The sequence below is a fragment of the Salmo trutta genome, chromosome 20 (genome assembly GCF_901001165.1).
Source record: "Salmo trutta chromosome 20, fSalTru1.1, whole genome shotgun sequence".
NCBI classification, from domain to species: domain Eukaryota; kingdom Metazoa; phylum Chordata; class Actinopteri; order Salmoniformes; family Salmonidae; genus Salmo; species Salmo trutta.
In genome coordinates, this window is record NC_042976.1 from 51577565 (window position 1) to 51598346 (window position 20782).

Here is a 20782-nt window from a genome sequence, read left to right on the forward strand (position 1 = left end):
TGGGCATGTCCACCGGACGCACCGGGCTTTGCGGGCGCACTGGCGACACAGCGCGCAACTCAGCATACCATGGCTCCTCCTCCAGCTCTTCCCTCTGCAGGTCCTCAATCAAACGCCTCATCTCCTTCTCTTCCTCCGCCGTCATCCCCCACGAGAGCAGTGGTCTGGGCTCTTCCTCTGCCCTTCCGGACCACCCCATTAGCCCCCCAAATTTTTTTTCTTGGGGCTGTTTTCCGGGCCTCCTCGACCGCCGTCTGCGACTCCGTCTACCGGCTGGCTTTTCCTCCTCGACCTGGGAATCCTTCCGCCAGGGTCCTCTCCCCGACATGATCTCCTCCCAGGTCCAGAACTCCTTCCCCTCGCGAGCCCATCTCTCGCGCTCCTTTTCCTCCCGCTGCTTGGTCCTGGTTCGGTGGGTTGTTCTGTAACGTTTGTCGTCGGGAGACGAGGAAGTGGACCAAAACGCAGCTGTGAGCGAATACATGTTTATTTAACACACTAGAATTAAACATGTACACAAAATCAAGGAAAAACTGCCAATACGTTACGTGCTCAAATTACGAGACAACAACCCACAAACATCGTGGGGGAAAAGGAACTTAAATGTGATTCCCAATCAGACTTCACAAGCGACAGCTGTCTGATTGGGAAATCACCCCGAGCCCAACATAGAAATAAAACACAAAGAAAGGCTATAACCAAAACATAGAAAATAAAGCATAGAAATGCCACACCCTGACCAAAATAGCAGAGTTCACCTGGTCAGGGCGTGACAGTAACTGACTTGGTGCGTGTCCCCAGTCCGGTCCGGCCCGTCCCTGCTCCCCGCACCAGGTTAGTGGTGCGTGTCCCCAGTCCTGTCCGGCCCGTCCCTGCTCCCCGCACCAGGTTAGTGGTGCGTGTCCCCAGTCCGGCCCGGCCCGTCCCTGCTCCCCGCACCAGGTTAGTGGTGCGTGTCCCCAGTCCTGTCCGGCCCATCCCTGTTCCCCGCACCAAGCCCACGGTGCGTGTCCACAGTCCTGTCCGGCCCGTCCCTGTTCCCCGCACCAAGCCCACGGTGCGTGTCCACAGTCCTGTCCGGCCCGTCCCTGTTCCCCGCACCAAGCCCACGGTGCGTGTCCACAGTCCTGTCCGGCCCGTCCCTGTTCCCCGCACCAAGCCCACGGTGTGTGTCCACAGTCCTGTCCGGCCCGTTCCTGTTCCCCGCACCAAGCCCACGGTGCGTGTCCACAGTCCGGCACGGCCCGTGTCTGGTCCACTGGTGCCCAATCCTGTTCCGGTCGACGGCTCCGCTCCGGAGCCGGAGCATGCCGCTCCACAGTGGTCCAGTCCGGGCCAGAGGGGTAGGGCTAGGGTGGAGGCAGGGGGAGAAACACGCCCGGGGCCAGAGCCTCCACCGAGGGTGAGGCGCCCACCCGGGTCCCCCCCCTAATAGACTTTAGTTTGGTGCGCCGGGAGTACGCACCGTTGGAGGGGGGGTACTGTCACGCCCTGACCAGGTGAACTCTGCTATTTTGGTCAGGGTGTGGCATTTCTATGCTTTATTTTCTATGTTTTGGTTATAGCCTTTCTTTGTGTTTTATTTCTATGTTGGGCTCGGGGTGATTTCCCAATCAGACAGCTGTCGCTTGTGAAGTCTGATTGGGAATCACATTTAAGTTCCTTTTCCCCCACGATGTTTGTGGGTTGTTGTCTCGTTATTTGAGCACGTAACGTATTGGCAGTTTTTCCTTGATTTTGTGTACATGTTTAATTCTAGTGTGTTAAATAAACATGTATTCGCTCCCAGCTGCGTTTTGGTCCACTTCCTCGTCTCCCGACGACAAACGTTACAGTTGTAAGCCTATTTATCGGTTTGTCCTACCTTCATTGGGCAATATCATTCCTCTGTCACGTTCCTCTTTTACAATTTAATTCCAAATGTATGCACATAGCCTGTCTGGGAAAATGACCTTTAGGAGCAGTACGATTCGCAGGCCGAAACAAATTAATATAGGCTGTCAATGTTTATTTCCAGTCAGTGTATATGTATATCATATTTATACTGAACAAAAATATAAACACAACATGCAACAATTTCAACGATATTACAGAGTTACAGTTCATATAAGGAAATCAGTCAATTGAAATAAATTCATTAGGCCCTAATCTATGGATTTCACGTGACTGGGCAGGGGCACACTGGGGAGCCAGGCCCAGCCAATCAGAATGACTTTTTCCCAACAAAAGGGCTTTATTACAGACAGAAATACTCAGTTTCATCAGCTCTCTGTGTGGCTGGTCTCAGACGATCCTTCAGGTGAAGAAGCCTGATGTGGAGGTCCTGGGCTGGCGTAGTTACACGTGATCTGTGGTTGTGAGGCCGGTTGGATGTACTGCCAAATTCTCTAAAACAACGTTGTAGGTGGCTTATGATAGAGAAATGAGCATTCAATTATCTGGCAACAGCTCTGGTAGACATTCATGCTGTCAGCATGCCAATTGTACCTGCCCTCAAAACTTGAGACATCTGTGGCATTGTGTTGTGTGACAAAACTGAGTGAATCAAGTGCACTATATAGGCCTGTGTGTTTTTGAGTGTGGGTGTGTGTGTATGGGTGTATAGCCTGGCAGAGAGAGTGGAGCGGTATGGCAGTGTTCAAACAGACTCCAAGTGTTCACACGCACAGCTCTTCCAGACATTTGGCCAGCTGTCAGCGCAGAGCCAGACACAGCCTACAGGAGATGACAGACATACACATGAGTCATACTGAGAGCGGGAGAGAGTGTGTGTGTGTGTGTGCGTGTTTTTGGGTGGGTAGGTGGGTGTGTATTGTTGTATGGGCCTGGCAAAGAGTAGAGCAGTATGTCAGTGTTCACACAGTCTCCCTCCCCTCACACACCATCTCACACACTCTCTCTTACACACACACACACACACACACACAATAAAAGAGCAACCAGTGAAGAACAAAAAACATTGTAAATACAACCCATATTTATGTTTATTTATTTTCCCTTTTGTAGTTTCACTATTAGCACATCGTTACAACACTGTATATATACATAATATGACATTTGAAATGTCCCTATATTATGCCCCTATAACAGCTAATTGGGATCCTAATAAAATACCAAGAGTGAGCGTGTGAGGGGAGGGTAAAGGTGTGAACACTGGCATACTGCTTCACACTCTCTGCCAGGTCCATATACCCTCACATCCACCAAAAAACAGATACACACCCCATATGAGAGAAATAACCATTCTCGACCATATGACTCCATATTTTAGAATTTACAGTTTTCACAGCAAGAATCAGGACACAGTGAATCGGGTCAGGGAATACAAGTGCATTTTTTCTGTTCTAAATGTAGCTCATCCTTTTCAAAGATTGAACAGCACTGATTTGTTTTCTTACCTTTTCCCAATTCTCCCGAGAAAAGGTTGAACCTGAAAGTGTTGGTGGTTGTCTAATCTCTCTTTACCAAAACATTGTTAAAAGTTAACCGTAAGTAGACATCTCTACAAAGCAACAAAGGAATCATGGCTCTTTGAAAGGAAGGTAGAATTGTATTCTGTAACAAAGTCTTCTGTAGCCTTTCTCCACTTTAATGGGTTCTTGTTGTGTATTAGTGTTGGGTTGACACCCACATTATAGCAGTGCATTTTAATGCTGCCTTAGTCCCTCTGCATCATAACACGGACAGATCATTGGAGGTTAGAAGTACATTATTTCTTTAGCCTCCGCCATCAAAATAATAACAATTCAAGGAAATGCTTGTTTGTGTAGCATTTTAAGTTTGGTTTCAATACATTTACCGTTTTCTCTCAAATATTTACCACATCGAAGTTTATGATCCAACCTTAAAATGTATTTCATGTTGTGGTTGGAGATTGTATGTCTGTATTCTTATGCAAATAGTCAAATATCAATATCCCACTTACAGTGGAGGTTTGAGCTTAAAACCTGTTGGGGCTAGGGGGCAGTATTGAGAATTTTGAAAAAAATATGTGCCCATTTTTAACTGCCTCCTACACCAACTCAGAAGCTAGGATATGCATATTATTAACATATTTGGATAGAAAACACTCTGAATTTTCTAAAACTGTTTGAATGGTGTCGGTAAGTATAACAAATCTCATATGGCAGGCAAAAACCTGAGAAAAATACAAGCAGGAAATTAACATTTTGTGGCTGTACTATTTTCGAGTCATTGCTAATAGAACACACAGTGACAAAGGATTCATTTTGCACTTCCTACGGCTTCCACTAGATGTCAACGATCTTTATAAAGTTGTTTGAAGCGTCTATGATGAACAGAGACCGGATGACAAGGAAGGGAAGTTGACGTCCCTGGGATGTCGTCACTTCATTATTGCGCGCACATGCGCATTCATGTGAGATGAGACTTTGTATTTCAAACGTTTATCAAGACACAGGAGAGGTCCTGTTGAAATATTTATCCGTTTCACGTTCTCAAGGCCCTAAAGATTGATGCTAAACAACGTTTGACATGTTTGAACGAACGTAAATAGATTTTTTTTAACTTTTCGTCGTGACTTTCCCCCCCCCCCCGCCCTACATTTTGAGGAGCCTACTGAATGCGCTAACAACATGGAACAACTTGGAGTTATTTGGACATAAATTATGAACTTTGTCGAAAGAAACAACATTTGTTGTGGACCTGGGATTCCTGGAAGTGCCTTCTGATCAAGATAATCAAAGGTAAGGGAATATTTACAATAGTATTATTGATATTAGATGGTTCCAAGATGGTGCTAACTTGTATAGCCTAGCCTATTGGTCTCAGCATAGCACCCCGTTTATTGCAAAGTGTGATTTCCCAGTAAAGTTATTTTGAAATCTGGCAATGCGGTAGCATTCACGAGATGTTAATCTATAATTCTTTGAATGACAATATTATAATTTACCAATGTTTTCGAATAGTAATTTTGTAAATTGTAACGCTGATTCACCGAAAGCATTTGAGGGAAAAACAATTCTGAATTTCACCGCCACTGTAAAATGCTGTTTTTGGATATAAATATGAACTTGATGGAACAAAAAATGCATGTATTGCCTAACATAATGTCCTAGGAGTGTCATCTGATGAAGATTGTCAAAGGTTAGTGCATCATTTTAGCTGGTTTTCTGCTTTTGGTGACGCCTGTCTTTGAAATGACAAAACATTACACACAGCTATTTTCAATGTACTCTCCTAACATAACCTAACTTTATGCTTTCGCCGTAAAGCCTCTTTGAAATCGGACAATGTATTTAGGAGTTGTATTTAGGAGTTGTATTTAGGAGATTATCTTTCAAATGGTGAAAAATTGTTGATTGTTTGAGAAATTGAAATTATTAGATTCTTGCAGTTTTGAATTTCCCGCCATGGTATCTTGTCAATAAATCCCGTTAGCGGGATCAGAGCGGGAAGGGGTCCCCAACAGGTTTTAACCATTCACATTTAATTTACGACAGTGAAGGTTTAAAGAGTGATTTCAGTGCCAACAGAAATTGTATTTAAATTCTATAATTTTTCCTTTGTATTAGGATATGGAATTTTATATTTTTGAATTTGTAATGCACAAATTGAGTCATTGCATTCATAAATGTAACTTCTATTTCATGATTTGAAACTGATTTTAATGAATATTGCATTCAGCTTAAAAAATCAATTTCAATTCAATTGAATATTGAAATGCAATATTTATACAGTATTTATACAGTAAATTCAGTTTCAGTATGGTAGATATTGCATTCATTATCTTGAATCAAGTTTACAAACTATAATTTCAAGTTTATCGAAGTTTCTTATATTCAACTTTTCAGATGCATTCAGTTTTCAAATTCAGTTATCACATTCAGATACAAAACCAGAGACAACATCCTGGTACTTTTCCAGCCAGGAAAGGTAGATCAAAACAGATAGAATCAAACGCTCTCTGTGGTAAACAGAAGCTTCTGGTGGATTCTGAAGCCAATGTGGCATGTTATATTTTTCTTCCTATGAATTTGTCTCTAGCATTTGAACCGTTTTGGTTTGAACCAGATCTCCTGGATATCACAAGGCTGTGTTAGCCACTTAGCTAAAGCCTATAGGGATAAGTTCAGGAAGTTCATGTGAAGGACAACATGCTACTTACTTGACAAGTACCTCTTTCCCCTGATTCAACTAATACCGAGATGCGAACCTTGAACCGCTGCCTCGCAAATGCATGTAACCACCCTCCTGAAGTGTTCCAACCCACCGTGTTATTGAAAAAGGCACAATTGAAGAAGGCAAGGGCTATACTTCTGGCTGAGGAGTACGTTTCACAGATCCCGATCTGCTGTATTCACCACCTAAACTCACTCCACAGCGACCCCAGTGGTTGAATCCAGTGGCACCATTGTATAGGATGCCACGCTGGCTGCTTAGCAGGTACCCTCTGATTCAGCTCATACGGAAGCTTGAACTCAGGACTTCTGCCTAAAAAACACACGTGAACACCCTCCTGAACATTCTAACCCATCGTGCTATTAAAAAGGGCTGAGGAGTAAGTTTCACTAATCCCCAACTGCTACACTAAGTCTTCAAGATCCAGCAAGGTTACTCATCAAAAGAGCGTAGTCTGTTGATACATGCTTATGTGATTAGCAACCTTGCCTGAGACGTGAAGACGTGTTAGTTTGTGTCCAGTGGCGGTTGGTGACGTTTAAGATTAGGGACAATTATGAAAAAAATGTATGAGCACGGCCTTATTTCTATTACAATATATTGGATGATTGTCATTCATATTCCATTCCCCCAGCTCAATGTAACATCGATAGGTTAGGCTACTACATGATACATAAACATTTTCCCTATACCCATCATGAGGTTGCTACAACCTAGACTACGAATTAAAGTTTACAATGTAGCTACACAGGTCGAGAGACAAATTGGAGTAATGGTGGCAGATTGACACATTTATACCGCCTTGCAGACTCTTGCCTGTATGTAGCTGATCTAGGGTGTAATCATTAATCCAAACAGTTGCAATTGAGAGTTTCTATTAGACAAATTCAGGTATGTCTATTCCTGTTTCCTTTCCGTTTGCTTCCGTTTAAGAAATGCTTTTCAACAGAATTGACAGAATGAATACACCCCCGATCACCCCCACACAAACAGTTCACTTTCATAGCATCCACATACAAACAGCCTAATCACTTTTCTCATTGTATAATTCCTGCTCGCATCTCTCCTCTTCTCATCTTTTCCCTTCACTTGTGGACTTCAGTGCACAATACAACAGCTGTCTGTGACCAGGTGAAAAAACCTTTCCAAGCCAAACCTTCATACATAACTGCTAACCACTACACACAGCCTACATCATTGTCACTATATTAGCTAATGTCATAGTCAACATAGCTACTAGAACTAAAGCGTTAGTAAACCCGATACAATCATGTAGTACAGTGTACAGAAAGCAGTTTAGAAGTTACACCAGCGGGCCCCCGGTGGCAATAGATTAATAAAACCAAAAGCTTACCTTGACGTGGAAGAGTTCTAGTGTTGAATAGCCTTAGCCAGCTAGCTAACATAGTACCCTTCTCTGTTTGAGCCGAGTGTTTAAGTAGGATAAACTAGCCAGCTGCATTCGTTAGCTAAGTGAAAGTGCAACAAATACAATGAAATGCTGCAGGCTCTCTCTCTCACTATCTCTTGTTTCTCCTTATTTTTTAAAGAAATTAAGTTGTTCAAATATTGTCTTGCTCTTTGAGTCAACTACTCACCACAATTTATGCACTGCAGTGCTAGCTAGCTGTAGCTTATGCTTTCAGTAATAGATTTATTCTCTGATCCTTTGATTAGGTGGACAACATGTCAACTTATGCTTCAAGAGAGCTGATAGGTTGGAGGACATCCTCCTGAAGTCTTCTTAATTACTGTGTAAATCTATGGAAGGGGGTGAGAAGTAATGAAGTCAATGTACCCAGAGGTGGAAGGAAACGAGTTGTCCTCAACCTACAGCATGGTGCTACACCAGAGAGTGATGTTGAGGCTACTGTGGACCTTCATTGAAAAACAGTGTGTTTTAATCAATTATTTGGTGACGTAAAAACATTTTGTATAGTTTTACCTAAAAAGGATAATGTTTTTAATGTTTGACTATTTTTATTTTTATGAAATTCACTGAGGAGGATGGTCCTTGCCTTCCTCCTCTGAGTAGCCTCCACTGTGTTAGACGTGTTAGTTTCAAGTCTCCAGCAAGGGTAGTTAATATAAAGGTAATTTACATTTACATTTAAGTCATTTAGCAGACGCTCTTATCCAGAGCGACTTATAAATTGGTGCATTCACCTTAAGATATCCAGTGGAACAACCACTTTACAATATGGCATCTAAATCTTTTTTTTGGGGGGGGGGGGGTTAGAAGGATTACTTTATCCTATCCCAGGTATTCCTTAAAGAGGTGGGGTTTCAAGTGTCTCCGGAAGGTGGTGATTGACTCCGCTGTCCTGGCGTCGTGAGGGAGCTTGTTCCACCATTGGGGTGCCAGAGCAGCGAACAGTTTTGACTGGGCTGAGCGGGAACTGTGCTTCCTCAGAGGTAGGGAGGCGAGCAGGCCAGAGGTGGATGAACGCAGTGCCCTTGTTTGGGTGTAGGGCCTGATCAGAGCCTGAAGGTACGGAGGTGCCGTTCCCCTCACAGCTCCGTAGGCAAGCACCATGGACTTGTAGCGGATGCGAGCTTCAACTGGAAGCCAGTGGAGAGAGCGGAGGAGCGGGGTGACGTGAGAGAACTTGGGAAGGTTGAACACCAGACGGGCTGCGGCGTTTTGGATGAGTTGTAGGGGTTTAATGGCACAGGCAGGGAGCCCAGCCAACAGCGAGTTGCAGTAATCCAGACGGGAGATGACAAGTGCCTGGACTAGGACCTGCGCCGCTTCCTGTGTGAGGCTGGGTCGTACTCTGCGAATGTTGTAGAGCATGAACCTACAGGATCTGGTCACCGCCTTGATGTTAGTGGAGAACGACAGGGTGTTGTCCAGGGTCACGCCAAGGTTCTTAGCACTCTGGGAGGAGGACACAAGGGAGTTGTCAACCGTGATGGTGAGATCATGGAACGGGCATTCCTTCCCCGGGAGGAGGAGCAGCTCCGTCTTGCCGAGGTTCAGCTTGAGGTGGTGAGCCGTCATCCACACTGATATGTCTGCCAGACATGCAGAGATGCGATTCGCCACCTGGTTATCAGAAGGGGGAAAGGAGAAGATTAATTGTGTGTCGTCTGCGTAGCAATGATAGGAGAGACCATGTGAGGATATGACCGAGCCAAGTGACTTGGTGTATAGTGAGAATAGGAGAGGGCCTAGAACAGAGCCCTGGGGGACACCAGTGGTGAGAGCACGTGGTGTGGAGACAGATTCTCGCCACGCCACCTGGTAGGAGCGACCTGTCAGGTAGGACGCAATCCAAGCGTGGGCCGCGCCGGAGATGCCCAGCTCGGAGAGGGTGGAGAGGAGGATCTGATGGTTCACGGTATCAAAGGCAGCAGATAGGTCTAGAAGGATGAGAGCAGAGGAGAGAGAGTTAGCTTTAGCAGTGTGGAGAGCCTCCGTGACACAGAGAGGAGCAGTCTCAGTTGAATGCCCAGTCTTGAAACCTGACTGATTAGGATCAAGAAGGTCATTCTGAGAGAGATAGCAGGAGAGCTGGCCAAGGATGACACGTTCAAGAGTTTTGGAGAGAAAAGAAAGAAGGGATACTGGTCTGTAGTTGTTGATATCGGAGGGATCGAGTGTAGGTTTTTTCAGAAGAGGTGCAACTCTCGCTCTCTTGAAGACGGAAGGGACGTAGCCAGCAGTCAAGGATGAGTTGATGAGCGAGGTGAGGTAGGGGAGAAGGTCTCCGGAAATGGTCTGGAGAAGAGGAGGGGATAGGGTCAAGTGGGCAGGTTGTTGGGCGGCCGGCCGTCACGAGACGCGAGATTTCATCTGGAGAGAGAGGGGAGAAAGAGGTCAACGCACAGGGTAGGGCAGTGTGAGCAGGACCAGCGGTGTCGTTTGGCTTAGCAAACGAGGATCGGATGTCATCAGCCTTCTTTTCAAAATGGTTGACGAAATGTGACTGACTGGGTTAAGATTGTGTTAGCCTGCTGAGCTAAAGCCTAGGCATTGGTCATGTGACTTGGATTGTTCTCTTCAAGGAGGAGGTGAAAGGGGGATGAAATGTAACACGTTTGCATTTGCTGGCGCACAGGAGACCTTGGTTAGAACCCCATCAGTCAAACAAACACATGTCTTCAGTTCTCAGGCAAGGTTTCCCATCACATGCATGAATCACCAAACCACCAATGTTGCACTTTCACTAAATGGGCTGCACAGATCCTTTTGCTTATATTTGCCACAGAAAGTGTTGTTGTTGTGAAGTAGGCCTGATTTCAAACCCAGTCAGTTTGACCAGATACAATGCTATTTTACTGTAAACAAATTGACAACAGACTCTCATTACACTTATAGGAAGGACATTCAACAAGCACGGCACTTACACAAATGGCTGATGATTGGCTGAGAGAAATTAAAAAGATAAAAAGATTGTAGGAGCTGTTTTGTTCGACTTCAGTGTGACTTTTGACATTATCGATCATAGTCTGCTGCTGGAAGAATGTATGTGTTATGGCTTTACACCCCCTGCTATATTGTGGATAAAGAGTTACTTGTCTAACAGAACACAAAGGGTGTTCTTTAATGGAAGCCTCTCCAACATAATCCAGGAAGAATCAGGAATTCCCCAGGGCAGCTGTCTAGGCTCCTTACTTTTTTCACTCTTTACTAATGACATGCCACTGGCTTTGAGTAAAGTGGGTCTTTGTATGCAGATGCTCAACACTATACACATCAGCTACTACATTGAGTGAAATGACTGCCACACTTAACATAGAGCTGCAGTTAGTTTCAGAATGGGTGGCAAGGAATAAGTTAATCCTAAATATTTCAAAAACTAAAAGAGTATTTGGGACAAATCATTCACTAAACCGTAAACCTCAACCAAATCTTGTAATACATAATGTGGAAATTGAGCAAGTTGAGGTGAATAAACTGTTTGGAGTAACTCTGGATTGTAAACTGTCAAAACTTGTTGATACAGCAGTAGCTAAGATGGGAGAAGTCTGTCCATAATAATGCGCTGTTCTGCCTTTTTAACATCACTATCAATAAGGCAGGTCCTATAGGCCCTAGTTTTGTCGCACCTGGACTACTGTTCAGTCGTGTGGTCAGGTGCCACAGAGGGACCTTGGAAAATTACAATTGTCTCAGATCAGGGCAGCACAGCTGGCCCTTAAATGTACACGGAGAGCTAACATGAATAATATGCATGCAAATTTCTCATGGCTCAAATTGGAGGAGAGACTGAATCCATCACTGTGTTTTTGTAAGAAGTGTTGACATGCTGAATGCCCCGAGGTGTCTGTTTTAACCTACTAGCACACAACTCGGACACCCATGCATACCCCACAAGACATGGCACCAAAGGTCTCTTCACAATCCCCAAGTCAAGAACAGACTATGGCATGTGCACAGTACTCCATAGAGCCATGGCTCTGTTCTCCTCTACCTTTCCTGGCTGGCAAAGTTCCAGGTTGTTCTCTCTGGTTTTGAATCTGAATTTTGCTAACTGAATTTGAAAACGGAATATGAATGCATCTGAGAAGTTTGAATATACAAAACTTTGATCAACTTTAAATTATAGTTTGCAAACTTGATTCACAGACAATTAATGTAATCTATACCATGTTGAAACAGAATATATACAGTGCCTTCGGAAAGAATTCAGACCCCTTGACTTTTTTCACATTTTGTTATGTTACAGCCTTATTCTAAAATTGTTGAAAAACAAAAAAAAATTCCTCATCAATCTACACACTACCCCATAATGGCTAAGCAAAAACAGGTTTTTAGAAATAACTGAAATATTACATTTACATAAATATTCAGATCCTTTACTCAGTAATTTGTTGAAGCACCTTTGGCAGTGATTACAGCATAGAGTCTTCTTGGGTATGATGCTACAAGCTTTGCACACCTGTATTTGGGAAGTTAATCTCATTCTTCTCTGCAGGTCCTCTCAAGCTCTGTCAGGTTGGATCGGGAGTGTTGCTGCACAGCTATTTTTAGATCTCTCCAGAGATGTTCGATCAGGTTCAAGTCCAGGCTCTGGCTGGGCCACTCAAGGACATTCAGAGACTTGTCCTGAAGCCACTCCAACATTGTCTTGGCTGTGTGCTTAGGGTTGTTGTCCTATTTGAAGGTGAACCTTCGCCCCAGTCTGAGGTCCTGAGCGCTCTGGAGCAGGTTGTCATCAAGGATGTCTCTGTACTTTGCTCTGTTCATCTTTGCCTCGATCCTGACTAGTCTCCCACTCCCTGCCGCTGAAAAACATCCCCACAGCATGATGCTACCACTACCATGCTTCACTGTAGGGATGATGCCAGGTTTCCTCCAGATATGACGCTTGGCATTCAGGGCAAAGAGTTCAATCTTAGTTTTATCTGAGCAGAGAATCTTGTTTCTTGTGGTCTGAGAGTATTTAGGTGCCTTTTGGCAAACTCGAAGCGGGTTGTCATGTGCCTTTTACTGAGGAGTGGCTTCCGTTTGGCCACTCTACCATGAGTGCTACAGAAAGGGTTGTCCTTCTGGAAAATTCTCCCATCTCCACAGAGGAACTATAGCTCTGTCTGAGTGACCATCAGGTTCTTGGTCACCTACCTGACCAAGGCCCTTCTCCCCCGATTGCTCAGTTTGGCTGGGTGGCCAGCTCTAGGAATAGTTGGTTGTTCCATACTTCTTCCATTTAAGAATGATTGAGGCCACTGTGTTCTTGGGGTTCTTCAATGCTGCAGACATTTTCAGATCTGTGCCTCGACACAGTCCTGTCTCGGAGCTCCATGGACAATTCCTTCGACTTCATGGCTTGGCTTTTTGCTCTGACATGCACTGTCGACTGTGGGACCTTATATAGGCAGGTGTGTGTGCCTTTCCAAATCATGTCCAATCAATAGAATTTACCACAGGTGGACTCTAATCAAGTAGAAACATCACAAGGATGATCAATGGAAACAGGATGCACCTGAGCTCAATTTTGTGTCACATAGCAAAGGGGCTGAATACTTACGTAAATAAGGTATCTGTTTTTTAGTTTTAATGCATTTGGAAACATTTCTAAAAACCTGTTTTGGCTTTGTCATTATGGGTATTGTGTGTTGATTGCTGATTGCTGATTAATTGTTTTTATTAATCAATTTTAGAATAAGGCTGCAACGTGACAAAGTGGAAAAAGTCAAGGGGGCTGAATATTTTTAGAGGGCACTGTAAATAATGAATTTGAATATTAAATACAATTGAAATAAAACATGTTAACTTAATGCAATTCAATACAGTTTCAAATCATGAAATACAAGTTAAATTTATGAATTCAATGATTTAATTTGCGCATTACAAATTCCAAAATATGACATTCAAATTCAACATTCTAATACAAAGTAAAAATTATGGAATTTAAATAAAATTTATTTTGGTACTGAAATCTCTCCATAATGTTTTTCAAAATCTAAAAACATTTTGAGATCTGAAACAACAGTATTTTTTTCTCAAATAAAATTGCTTCTGTTGGGGGCTCCCGAGTGGCGCAGCGGTCTAAGGTGTGCATGCAGTAGTGCTAGAGGTGTTACTACGGTCAGGGGAGGGTTTGGCTAGTGGGGCTTAACTTGGTTCATCACGCTCTAGCGACTCCTTGTGGTGGGTCAGGTGCCTGCGGGCTGACCCCGGATGCCAGTTGAACGGTGTTTCCTCTGACACGTTGGTGCGGCTGGCTTCCGGGTTAAGCTGGCGGGTGTTAAGGAGCGCTGTTAGGCGGGTCATGTTTTGGAGGACGCATGACTCCACCTTCTCCTCTCACGAGCTCGTTGGGGAGCTGCAGCGATGAGCCAAGTTTGAATAATTGGGGAGAAAAAAGGGGGTAAAATACCCCACAAAAATAGCTTGGTTGTCGTATGTTCCTCAGTGAGCGTTTTGTTTACGTCCTGGTAAATGCCTCTGGCGTCAAGACGGAGAGTTCTACGACCTTGAAAACAATTCATATTTTCTGTCGCTGTCAAATGTAATTATATTCATGGCGTCATGCCCCAGTCTTTTATTTATTTACAGACAAAAACGGCAATTAGTCGGCGCAATACGGCAAGCTGTCAGTCACGGGGGCTAGCGCAATACGCCTTTTACTGTTTTCGTTTGACTCGAGTGGGAGAAGACTGATATTCCACTAATAAATGGGGGTCCTTGGGGACTGGGAGGATGTATGACTTATCAATCGTAGAGCATATATCAAATGACAGCCTATTCCCAAAATATATAGATTTATTTCCCAGGCCCTTTCAAGTGACACCCTATTTTCTGTATAGGGGACTTTATTTGACCAGAGCTGCTCAACTGACACCCTATTTCCCATAAAGGCCACTTCTTTTGAACAGAGCTTTTCAAAAGACACCCTATTGACCACTGGCTCAAAAATGGTGCACTACATGGGGAATTGGGTGTCAGATGAGCAGCTCTGGTCAAATAAAGTCCCCTATACAGCAAATAGGGTGTCACTTGAAAGGGTCTGAGATTACACATCCATCATTCCATTGTGTTTGAGTACAGCAGTGTACACCATAAACCACTGAGTGACTGATTGACACAATTGAGGGGAAAGGACCTGGGTTTTCAATAATACTTTCAGAGTATCTTTCAGAGTTTTTGCTGCTGACAAAAGCATGTGTTGGTTTTTGAACATACGCACAGCAAAGTCAATGGTGCATTTTTTAAGATGAATGTGTAGGTTGAATGTGTCTCTTTTCAGTTTAGCCCAAACTGGCAAGACTGGTAGTCCTCTGCCTCCTATCCCAGTCACCTCTCCTCCTGTCCACAAGCCTGGATGCTAGTCTGTTTGTGCTTGTAGCCAACCTGTCTTTGTTTTGGGGGGCAATGTAGCATTGCCCCCCAATGTAATCATGAGTGCATGTATTTGTGATTGATGCAACTCCACAATCCAGCTGCCTGGTGTGTTTGAGGCCCTTAGGTGTGTGTGTGTGTGTGTGTGTGTGTGTGTGTGTGGTCCCTCATGTTGTGTCTTACTGGTCACAGGTGTTCCATTAGGACTGCCGTAGGGTGTGTGTGTTAAAATGTGTGTACATGCTTATTCTGACAGTTGTGTGTGTGCATGATGGCTTTTGTGTGTGTGCCTAACGTCTTCTGTTTGTGATCGCAGATGTTCCACGAGGACTCGGCTGGAGGATGGCAGCTTGTTGCTGTGGACGTCAACAAACCACATGGCCGCGCACCAGCCTGCCTCCAGGTACAGACCTCTGAGATAATAGCAACACCACTGTCATCACTCCTGAACATATCACATGAACACAGACACGCGTGCACGTCCCCAAACAAGGCCAAATTCTATTAAAATACAAATTGTTTGGGGTGGAGCTCATTCGAATAAAACCCATTGTACTTTGCAAGTGTTCATTTTTATATTTACATTTTAGTAATTTAGCAGATGCTCTTATCCATAGCGACTTAAATGCTCTTCATGGTCAATCCGAGGTCTGCAGTGGCCGTACAGCATTTACTGCAAAGTGGCCTCCGCAGAAGTATTAGAATTTCATACTTGCGCTTTGAGGAGCTGTCATACGCAACCAATAAATTGGTCTGCACCGCACCACTCATAGTGATTCAGGGCTAATCGCTATAGCCATCCAGCTAATTACAAGCAACTGGCTAAACAAAAAGACAAGATGTTGGAGTCTGTTTCCCTGTGCTTGACATAGGAGCTCAGCCAAGATTGCATGAAGTAAAAATGCTTACTGTTTTCCCACCTGCATCTCCATCCCGAATCTCCCTATTTCCTCCCAGCACAATTAGCCTACATTTAGACTATTGTTTCTATGTGTATTTCACACTATGTTGAGGTAAAGGATTATAATGCTTGTATGGAGGTCAAACCCCAACACATGTTCATGTTATCAGCAAGCTGCATACAGTTAAAAACTACTTTGACTACCACCACTGATTTCTGTATATTAGCTATGCTACCAGTTTATACGAACAGTAGTTAGCATTTAGCAGTCACTTTTTCTAAACCTGAAAAGGGACAACTAATAAATGTTATGCAGTGAAAACAGTCAAATATATACAAATTTGATTTTAGTAACCAGATTGTGGGCCTGTTACAATACATCACAAATATCCACTTTGTTAGATCAGATTTGTTGAATATGCACCAATTCAACGTCCTTCTATCCCCTACGGTCCGCGTTCCATTAACCGCTTTAACGCATCTGTCACTATCCCAAACCTTTCCCGGATTTCAAACAAATTTTTGTGTCTTTGAAATACCTACACAAGGTATCCTGATTAGCCTTTCATCAAAGTTCTCCATGTTTGTTGTCAAGGAAGTGAATTTGTGAAATACAGGATGTACCGCCCCCATCTACCATCAACCAATAATGTCAATGCGGAGTGCTCCGCATTGTTACAAGATTTGGGAGGTGCACGGCATTGCCGTACGGAGCTCGATTTGGCCTCTGCGAGCCTGCGGAGGATCCGCAGTTGCGTCACACCCTCTGTACGGAGCTTCCATATGGCATTTTCGGATCAAACATAAATTGGCTTTTATAGTCAGTTCCTTCAACTTAACAGATTAACAACCACATATCAAAGTCATAGCAATAAAACATTTTGGAATGTTTTAAAAACAAATACATTAATTTTGACACATCTTTAATGTATTTTGTAACTTTGTAATGTTGCTCATCTCTATATACATACACACACACACACACACACACACACACACACACACACACACACACACACACACACACACACACACACACACACACACACACACACACACAGGTTGAGATCAGTTTGCCTCTATGGGGAGAGAGAGGAGGACAGGGGAGGGGGGTATAATAAAAAATGAAAAGAGAAGTGAGTCAAGTAAAAAGAATGTGGCACCTCGGCTGTTTGTGACAGTTTCTGTGTGATTTATCTCCCCCATATAGTGTGCCAGTAATGTACAGTAGGCCTAGCTATTCACTGTGCCAGTAATGTGCCATTCACTGTGCCAGTTTGAAGAAACATTTGTCCTTTTTGGCAGTCTGAGCTAGCAGAAGCAGCAGGACAAGATGCTACCATTGTCTGTCTCTGTGTCTGTGTCTGTGTCTGTGTCTGTCTGTCTGTCTGTCTGTCTGTCTGTCTGTCTGTCTGTCTGTCTGTCTGTCTGTCTGTCTGTCTGTCTGTCTGTCTGTCTCTAGTCTGATTTTGAAGGAGAACTCTCACTCATTCACTAGCTCTCTCTCTCACACACACTCCTTCTCTCAGTTTCAGTGGTGGGTTATGTAAACCAGCTAGAATAAGAACAAAAGTTTTGTTTTCTGATCACATTCCGTCAGACATTCCCAGTCTACTTAACATGAAACAGACAGACAGAAACTACCTATTTTTAAAAATAAGAATGTTGGTGCAAAATGAATTACAGTTAAGGCCTTTCCCCTTTAGAAAATCTACCGCTCCCCATAGAACATAGTTTACTTCCATTCTGGAATACAATACCATTCTAGAGGAAGAACAGCTCGATTTCCAATGGTGCCTTAATGTAAGTTCTCCTTCAAAATCAGACCAGTGACAAAGAGACACACAGACCATGGTGGTATCTTGTCCTGCTTCTGCTTCTAGTTCAGACTGCTAAAAGAACAAATGTTTCTTCAAACTTGCACAATAGATGACACACACACACACAACTCCCCTCCGACACACACAAACACAGCTTGTCACCTCATTGTGGTTACATTTCCCTGTGTGACTTCAATAGGCACGTTGAAACACGTGCTCTGCACGTGTTTTAATGCGTAGATGTGGCTGTAATGGCAAGGCTTGTGATGACCGATGAGTTTTAAATGACATATAAACGATGGCTGTGTCGTCGCCGCCTCCTGGTCGGACCGATCAGAATGGTCGGGCTTTTAAGGTAAGGGGAAAGCAGCAGGCATCGCTTACAGCTGTCTCAATGTTGATGCAGGAAAGGCCGAGCACTTGGAGAGAGAGAGAGGGAGAGAGGGAGAGAGGGAGAGAGAGAGAGAGAGAGAGAGAGAGAGAGAGAGAGAGAGAGAGAGAGAGAGAGAGAGAGAGAGAGAGAGAGAGAGAGAGAGAGAGAGAGAGAGAGAGAGAGAGAGAGAGAGAGAGACAAAGTACAGGCTCAGTGAGCACAGCCTTGCCATTGAGAAGGGTAGACACAGGAAAACCTGGCTCCCTGTAGAGGAAAGGCTGTGCAACCACTGCACAACAGCAGAACCTGAGACGGAGCTGCATTTCCTGACAAAATGTCAAAAATATAAAACAATTAGAGAGTGTCATTTCCCCAAATTTGAAATCCTTATTCAAGGTTTTAAAGACCTCTCTGATGAGGATAGGCTACCCATCCTGTTGGGGGAGGACGCAGAGAGCTGTGGGTTGGCAGCGCACTACATTGCTGCCTGCCATAAGTTGAGGGACAGTGTCTGACAGACCAATAAACCTGCACATGTCCTCAACTGTATGATTATTGTTATTGTTGAATGTATGGTTATATTGACCGTTGGTTATTGTTGTTACTGTTGTCCCGTTGACAATTTTTGATTCTCATTTTTATTTTATTTTTTATATTGTAAATATCCAAAGTAAGCTTTGGCAATATGTACATTGTTACGTCATGCCAATAAAGCGAATTGAATTGAATTGAATTGAGAGAGAGAGAGAGAGAGAGAGAGAGAGAGAGAGAGAGAGAGGAGAAACTGGAGGAGAAACTCCCGATGATGATGTATTATAATGTCAAAATTATCCACACGTCACAAAGATAAGCAAGCAGACAAAAACGCACACTCTCTCTCACACACACAAGTACCTATGCAAAGCCCATGCATGCACACACGTTCCATCAATTCGGTGCCTTTTGAGAAGTGTAATTTTTTTGTTCGATTTCACCTCAACAAAAGCAACAAAATAACTAGGGCTTTACAAAGAAGGGGGAACTAAGTAGGTTAAAATCTTAAAGTGACACAGGGTTGATGGAGGGACATGTCCAAAGTGTGTATTTATGCACTTTAGCAAGTCTTTATTCATATAAAAAATCTGATTGAATTCTCTACGGTATGTGGTTTATATTAAAGTGCACATCATTTAATATAATAGTAATAGAATATACAATTCTGTATTGTTGCACAATGTCTACTCAAAATATCAAATGGACACAAAAAGCACTCTTTTTATGCATCGACCTACATACAAAAATACACACACACACACACATGCTGGAATGAAAGGCCAAGTTCTACTCCCAAGCTGTTCTACAGATTCTTTCCCCAAGCCATAACACAGCCATAACAGTTAATGAAATGACTAACCGGACTATTGCATTGACCCTTTTTTGCACTGACTCTATGCACACTCACTGGACACTCACACATACTTACACAGACACTCCGACACACACACACACACACACACACACACACACACACACACAACATACGCAAAACACACACACACACATTCATATTGACGTCACAGACACACATACACACACTTTCATACTCTCCACATACACTGCTGCTACTCTGTTTATCATCTATCCTGATTGCCTAGTCACTTTTACCCCTACCTACATGTAGATATTACCTCAACTACCTCGTACCCCTGCACATTGACTCGGTACCAGTACTCCTTGTATATAGCCTTGTTATTGTTATTTATTGTGTTACTATTTTTGTTTGCTAATTGTATTACTTTTGAACTCTGCATTGTTTTAAAGGGGCTCGTAAGTAACCATATCTCTGTAAAGTCTACACCTGTTTAATTCGGTGCATGTGACCAATAACATTTGATTTGATTTGATTTCTCGAGAGACTGCCAACAGAGCTCTTGTGGCTCTGACAGAGGAAGTAGCTGTGATGGAAACTCCCCTTGATGATGGAGTACCACGATCCAAACACACATACTCACAAAAGTTTGGAACACCTACTTATTCCAGGGTTTTTCTTTATATTTACTATTTTCTACATTGTAGAATAATAGTGAAGACATCAAAACTATGAAATAACACATATGGAATCATGTAGTAACCAAAAAAAGTGTTCAACAAAATATATTTTATATTTGAGATTCTTTAAAGTAGCCACTGTTTGCCTTGGAGAGCTTCCATTCAGTCAGCGAATAAAACTGCTTCGCCAGGCCAAATACACATGAATATCTTAACAGTCTTTATATCTGTTATAGACATGTTTGCGCAATGGGAAACCTATAGGCCGTCAGGGTGTGACATGTTTGTGATTCTGAAAGGACAGCAGCCGTAATACCAGCACACTCATGTAGGAGAGTGCACTTTTTGTAAAACACAAAGGGCCAGTGGTGTAGTGGTGTAGTGGAGGATATACGCAGGTATAAGCCGTATACCCACTTTTTTTCAGTGGGCATTGCGTATGCTCACTTCTTAATCCCTACTGATGTGTATCAAAGTAGGGTAGTGGAGTTATACGACTTATCAATTATCTAGTACAATAGAGAAATCATGCACAAAGTAGCCTACACAATCGCAAAGCAGGTGAAATATATTCTCAAGGGAGCCTCACACAGCCTAGTTCAGTAGAATATCATCTGCAGGCAGCAAGTGTGTGCAGCTCTCAACTGGTTGTGGCATGGAGAAAAAAACACACAAAATAGCAGTTGGTTAGAAGCCCGCAAAACGGAAGCCATCCCCTCCGGCGCCAT

At 43.5% G+C, this 20782-nt stretch overlaps 1 protein-coding gene across 7 annotated transcripts in view; it reads left to right on the plus strand.

Moving 5' to 3' along the window:
* nalcn (sodium leak channel, non-selective) overlaps positions 1 to 20782 on the plus strand; it is a 336159-nt gene that overhangs the window by 83330 nt on the left and 232047 nt on the right. For all 7 annotated transcript variants that reach the window (XM_029703654.1, XM_029703656.1, XM_029703658.1 and 4 more), the window contains one exon: positions 15249 to 15335. In XM_029703654.1, the coding sequence (XP_029559514.1) occupies positions 15249 to 15335 (87 nt within the window). The remainder of the gene's footprint in view (positions 1 to 15248; positions 15336 to 20782) is intronic.